Raw genomic sequence first — 7,327 nt, forward strand, 5'->3', positions numbered from 1 at the left:
AAGCAACAACAACCTCGTATACTGGGTGATATGTACCTCCTCTGTATCATCGGTGATATCGGGGTGGAGTAGCTCCAGGTGCTGTCTAATAGGGGTCAAAGTCAACCGACTAGCACCCGACGATGCGGTCTCGTCCTGTGGCCTGAAAATCGTGAGCTACTGCAGCATGCCCAAATAAGCATCACGCGACATAAATCTCATAACAATAGGTAGTGAAACAGACATGCCATCAACGGGCAGGCCATATAAAACCTCAACGTCCTGCAGCGTGATGGTAGCCTCGCCAATGGGTAGGTGAAAAGTGTGTGTCTCCGGTCGCCACCGCTCAATCAACGCCGTGATCAAAGCCCAGTAAACCTGTATCCGCCCGATCTCAATAATCCTATAGAATCCCTTGTCCTGGAGGCGATGGACTACACGCTCGTGGAGAACTCTGTGCCTCATAAAATCCCACAGGTCGTCCACTCTCCTAGCGTGAAGAGTCTGGGAAAGTAACTCTCCCTCCCATATATGGGCGGACCTATGATCGCCCTGAAGCACTAATAGTTCACGAGAGTAAGGGCCGGGATGTATAGGCGCGTCCATGTCGTCAACTGTAAATTAAACAACATTAATTGTATGTTTATTATTTAATTGTGCAAAGTATATATAACAATTGGGTTCCAGGCTTGATATTTGAGGCCCGGTAGCACCAATTTATCATGATTATTTATGTGTGTCAAATTTAATTTTTTGATAATTTTGTGTGTGTTTGTTTTATAATTTTGAGTATTTAATTGTGCAAAGTATATATAACAATTGGGTTCCAGGCTCGATATTTGAGGTTCAGTAGCACCAACTTATCATGATTATTTATGTGTGTCAAATTCAATTTTTTGATAATTTTGTGTGCGTGCTTGTTTTATAATTTTGAGTATTTAATTGTGCAAAATATATATAACAATTGGGTTCCAGGCTCGATATTTGAGGCCCAGTAGTACCAACTTATCATGATTATTTATGTGTGTCAAATTCAATTTTTTGATAATTTTGTGTGCGTTTGTTTTATAATTTTAAGTATTTAATTGTGCAAATTATATATAACAATTGGGTTTCAGGCTCGATATTTGAGGCCCAGTAGTACCAACTTATCATGATTATTTATGTGTGTCAAATTTAATTTTTTGATAATTTTGTGTGTGTTTATTTTATAATTTTTAGTATTTAATTGTGCAAAGTATATATAACAATTGGGTTCCAAACTCGATATTTGAGGCCCAGTAGCACCAACTTATCATGATTATTTATGAGTGTCAAATTCAATTTTTTGATATTTGTGTGTGTTTGTTTTATAATTTTGAGTTTTTAATTTTACAAAGTATATATAACAATCTACCATTATAAGAAATACTTAAACTACAAGGATTCTACGCTAAAATACTATACAGTATACTACGCTAACATACTAGTTTAGCAAATAAAATACAAAACGGCATGGAAACACTACTATCTAAATTCGAATATTAACATAAAAAATTAAATCTCAATTTTTCATTTTTTTAGAACACTAATATCTAAGTCCGGATAAATATAACATACTAGTTTTGCAAATAAAACACAAAACGACATAGAAACACATTCAATAGGCAGTGATATACATTATTATACAAGTTTGGACATAAATAAATCGAAATATCTCGATGTAGTGAGTGTTTTGTATGACAAGTTGAAGACGAAGGAGTTAAACCACAACAATACAATGTTCTACTACGATGTGGGACCTACGTTCAATACCTTTTGTGTGACAGGTGGGGCCCATAATTTTTTTTAATTAAAACGACCAGTGGTGGGGACCATAAGCAGGTGGTTTTAAAAAAAAATAAGGGAAAGGGTTCTGGTCGGGGAAGAAGACGAAGGACACTATTTAAATGGGGGTATAACGTATGAAAAGAAAACGCTATATATAGCGTAGAATAACAAGACGCTATATGTGGAAGTCAAATCGTAAGACCATATAGCGTGCAAATAAAAGACACTATACCTTAACGGCAGACGTTACCGTTAATGTATAGCGTCTTATTTTTGCACGCTATATATAGAAATGTATTTTTTTAAACACCTATTAACGTAATTTGAGTCCAAAAAAATAATATTTAGGTTCCGGACTCCTTCAACTTTTGGCTATAAGTTTTGGAAAATACAAAAAAGAAAAAGGTTGAAAATCAAAAAGGTGAAAATATTAACCTTTCCCCAGCTAATACAACTAGAACTTTTATAAAAATATATTAATAGAGATAATATAGAAATAAAAATTAGAAATTTTAAAAACTATAGATTAATTCTAATTCTCTTTGCCCGTTCGCATTGACGGAGGCAGAGTTCCTATAAAAAAGAAAACACGCAAAAAATTAAGTAAATTTAACCTCTAATATATGTATGTAAAAAATTTTGAGTTTATATATACAGTGCAATTTTCGTGCGAAAAGAGTTCGGCTTAACCTCCTTTCGCCCACCTAACTCCGCCCCTGCCCGTCTGATTTCAAAGAGTAAAGGGAATACATCAAAATGTCATTCTTTAGTAACATTTTTTTTAAATGCGGCATATTAACATAAATACAATATTTTTAAACCTTTTTAAACTACAAATGTGTGATTTTTCATATTTTCATATAATTTTAAGAAAAATTAACCCAAATAGCTGTCACTCTACCACTTAAATTAAAAATAGCCGGTGAATGTATAATATATGCATAATTTATGTTTTACATGTGTATAATTATATATAATTAATGTATCATGTATATGACTAGAAAAATTAAACAATTAATATGATCTACTATTTGTGTAAAAATTCCTAATTTTAAAATATAATTTGAGTAAAAAAATCACGTACTCCAAAACTAGATGGTTGAAATAAGAAAGGACAACAAGCATAAATTAGTATAATATGAAGTAGATACTAGTATTTTAGTATTTGAACTGAATTTTAGTAACTTTTTTATTTTCTTAACAAACCTTCTAAATGTGAAATAAGACCCACTAATTTTTAATATCTAGGGTGAAAGTGTACTATTTTACAACTGTACCCTTGAAACAAAACCTCAATAATTCAGCCTATAAAGTCAAATTTTAACCATTTTAGTTACTCTATATTTAGCTATTTAACTAAAAAAACCTGAAATTATTGAATAATATGCCAAATGCGGCAATTCGCCACGCAGGGGCAAAATAGTCATAAAAATACCAAACCTCGAAGTGACCAACTTGTTCACGTCACTGATCAAGCCAACCTAACTGAGTCCTAGCTGTTAGTACACGTGTCACTCTATAATTGCCTAAAATATCATGCAGATTCCTTTTAACATTCTCAGATCTCGACACGTGTTAAATCAACCAAAACCGTAGCCATCGGATCGTAACAACTGTTTTCCTTATTAATTGACGATTTTACCCTTGAACTGACTATAAATTTATGCTTAGGGTCTCCATTCAGAAAGATTAGAGAAACAACAAAAGAAAAAATACCATTGATTCTCTGATTTTTTTCTGTAAACCCTAGCTAAAAAATACCCTAATTCTCTTTCGGGAATGCAGAGAGATGAGAGGTTATCGGTTTTCTGATCCCCTTTTGACTGCCGGAAAAATCCAAAAACCAGTCGCCGGCGGCAGGAATTGCCACCGGAAACACGTAGAAGACGGGTGAACCAATCACCCGTTTTCCCCCTTTGTGTCAACCATTTCCTTTTTCCTTTACAGAAACAGACACCCTTTTTAATCTTTAGCCTCTTTTTTACAAATTCAACCAAAATCTTTTTCTGTTCCAAAAAATGGCACCTGAGGAGAAATGCATGGCTTTGTATGGAAAATACGAGCTCGGCCGCCTTTTAGGCCATGGAACTTTTGCTAAAGTTTACCATGCACGTAACGTGCAAAACGGCAAAAGTGTGGCTATGAAAGTTGTGGGCAAAGAAAAAGTGATTAAAGTTGGTATGATGGATCAAATCAAACGAGAAATCTCCGTTATGAAAATGGTGAAACACCCTAATATCGTTGAGCTTAACGAAGTCATGGCGAGTAAAACGAAGATTTACTTCGCCATGGAGTTCGTTAAAGGGGGTGAATTATTTGCAAAAATAGCCAAAGGCAGGTTGAGGGAAGATGTGGCTAGAGGCTATTTTCAGCAATTAATCTCGGCTATTGATTTTTGTCATAGCCGTGGCGTTTATCACAGAGATCTAAAGCCTGAAAATTTGTTGTTAGATGAAGAAGGAAATCTTAAGGTAACAGATTTTGGGCTAAGTGCATTTACTGATCATTTAAGACAAGATGGGCTATTACATACAACATGTGGAACTCCTGCTTATGTTGCTCCTGAAGTGATTGGTAAAAAAGGCTATGATGGTGCAAAAGCTGATATTTGGTCATGTGGGGTAATTCTTTATGTCCTCTTAGCTGGTTTTTTACCATTTCAAGATGAAAATATTATGGCTATGTATAAAAAAATTTATAGGGGTGATTTCAAATGTCCACCTTGGTTTTCATCAGAGGCTAGAAGATTAATAACCAAGATGTTGGATCCAAATCCAAATTCAAGAATCACTACATCTAAGATTATGGAGTCAACTTGGTTTAAAAAATCAATGCCAAAAATCTTAAAATCCAAAGAGGAGGAAGAATTTTCTATAGGAGATGATATAAATTGTGTTGAAAAGGCTAAAGATCTCGAGACATTAAATGCGTTTCATATCATTTCTTTATCAGAAGGTTTCGATTTATCGCCATTATTTGAAGAGAAGAAGAAGATGGAGAAGGAACAATTGAGATTTGCTACAACAAAGTCAGCAAGTAGTGTTATATCAAAGCTAGAAGAAGTGGCTAAAACTACAAAGTTTAGTATAAAGAAAAGTGATTCTTGTGTTAGGTTACAAGGGCAAGAAAGTGGAAGAAAAGGGAAATTAGGAATTTCTGCTGATATTTTTGCTGTTACATCTTCATTTCTTGTTGTTGAAGTGAAAAAAGCAAGTGGTGATACGTTGGAGTACAATCAATTCTGCAGTAAAGAACTTAGACCTGCACTTAAGGATATTGTTTGGACATCAGCTACTGGAAATTCTACACTTGCTTGAGGATAAATAAATAAATAAAAAGGTGTAGAATATTCAGATTTAAATTTCCCTATATTGGGAATTGTTGATTAATTGTTATTTTCATGTTGTTAGAATTATTTGAGGTTGAATCTCAAGAAAGTTTCATGAACTGATTGTGTTTTGTATTTTGCATTTACTATTGGTTGTTTTTGTTTGCCAAATGTGTGTGGTGCTTTAATGGTTTGTGTTTGTTGTGATGTTTGAATATTCAATCAATTTTCTAAAACTGCTGCAACTTGCAGAACTCTTTGTTTTAGTGACAACTGTTTTTTTTAAATTCTTTTTAACTTATAAATTTTATGAATTGTGTGATCTATGGGTCCTGAGTTTGAACCATAGAACAGGGGTACTCATGCTTGCATCAGTTAGGTTGCTACATCATGTCCCTAGGGATGCGATTCTTTCCCGGATTTTGAGTGAGTAGGATGTTTCATAGGCTGCCTACATCATACCCCTAGGGATGCGACCCTTCCCCGATTCTGCGTGAGCAGGATGTTTTGTATACCTAGCTGCTCTTTAACTTATAAATTTTATGTCTATAAATCATGAGTTCGAGCCATAGAATCAGCTATTGATGCTTGCATAAGGGTAAGTTGCATACGTCACACTCCTAAAAATATGATCCTTTTTTGAATTATACATAAATACACAATATTTCGTATATCAACTGCGCTTTTAACTTATACATTTGATGTCAATTGTTAGTCCAACGATAACACTTCTATGGTAGGCGATGGTCCAGAATATTCGACAGCATATTGTCCCCTTGTGATGATTGTGAAAGGTACCGTGAACTTGTTAGTCTTTTATTTTTGGTTCAATTATTATTATATTTTGGTGATTTAAGTGATTACTACTCTGAGCAGCCCTACCACGAGTTTATTATAAGAGTTTAAGCTTTACTGCAGGTAAATTTTTTTTTTTATCCAATCAGGTCGCTAAAAGGCAATTACAGGTAATTTTAAGGACCTATCGAATTGAAATCGTGAGACAATTTGGTTCTCTAGATCTATCTGTCGTCCTAGAGAAGGGGCATGATATTGAGATTATTGAATCGGAAAAATGAGTAGGAAAGGAGTGGAACGAAAGCAGACGTATGACTAAACACTACCCGGAAGGATGCCTTAGATTATGTGTCAAGAAGGAGGTAGGATATTCTTGAAATTAGAGGCTGATGTATCTAAGAAAGTTTGTTGAACTGAATTTCTTTTGTCTTGTACATCTCCTTTTGGTTGTTTCAATGTTCAAAATGTGTGAGCTTTGATGGTTTTGTGTTGTGACGCTAAGCTGTTTTTTAGTCCAATGATAACACTCCTCTGGTGGGAAATGGTCCATAGAATTCAGTAGTATATTATTGTCTCCTTGTTTAGAGGGAAACGTTAACGTAGCTGGTAAAATTACTGTCATGTGATCAGGAGGTTACGAATTCGAATTATGAAAATACTCTTATAGAAATGCAGGGTAATGCAATATACAATAGAACCTTGTAATCTGGCCTTTTCCCAAACGCGCATAGCGAGAGTTTAACGCAACGAGCGATTTTTTTTTTGTTATTGTTCCCTTGTGACTTTGAAAGGTGCTATGAACTTGTTAGCTTTTCTTTTTACTTGGGTGATTTGAATCACCTCCACTTTCTGCTCACCAAAGCAATAGTATTTGGCATATTGTGGTGTCCGGATCAATTTATATATTTTTCAATTAAGTTTATTGGATATTTGTTACCTTGTACTAGTATAGGTACCGAATAATTATGTCTGCTTTGCCGTTACTAGAATTTGAACTTAAAACCTTATTTGTTACCACTAGACTACATCCTTAAATTGGATGATAGTTAAAAGATATTGAATTTTGAAGGATAAATCACATGCAGCTTGAATATTTTCTTTTTTAACGACTCAATGAGTGGTTTATCATTTTGGTCAATGAAGAAGTGAGATCTAGTTTTAGATATATATGAAGATTAATAGTTTCTTTTTTAATAATGGTTGTTCAAGCTAGCGTACATGACGATTTCATCACGTATCCACCATCTTCCACTAACATAAAAAGATTAAAAATTAAAATTACAACTTGGTGATTTAAAGAAATTGAAAATTGGAAGGATAAGTTGATAGGTGCCTAATTTTATTACTCCATCTGTTCAATTTAAATTACACATTTTGCTTATCGGAAGTCAAACTATATAAAATTTGACCAATATT

At 34.1% G+C, this 7,327-nt stretch overlaps 1 protein-coding gene across 1 annotated transcript; it reads left to right on the plus strand.

The window, feature by feature from the left end:
* Positions 1–3,464: 3,464 nt before the first annotated feature.
* LOC107807183 (CBL-interacting serine/threonine-protein kinase 6) lies at positions 3,465–5,235 on the plus strand. Its single transcript, XM_016631520.2, has one exon. The coding sequence runs from the start codon at positions 3,807–3,809 to the stop codon at positions 5,103–5,105; it is 1,299 nt and encodes a 432-aa protein (XP_016487006.1). The 5' UTR covers positions 3,465–3,806; the 3' UTR covers positions 5,106–5,235.
* The last annotated feature ends 2,092 nt before the right edge of the window (positions 5,236–7,327 follow it).

Source organism: Nicotiana tabacum, chromosome 9 (genome assembly GCF_000715075.1).
Source record: "Nicotiana tabacum cultivar K326 chromosome 9, ASM71507v2, whole genome shotgun sequence".
NCBI lineage: Eukaryota > Viridiplantae > Streptophyta > Magnoliopsida > Solanales > Solanaceae > Nicotiana > Nicotiana tabacum.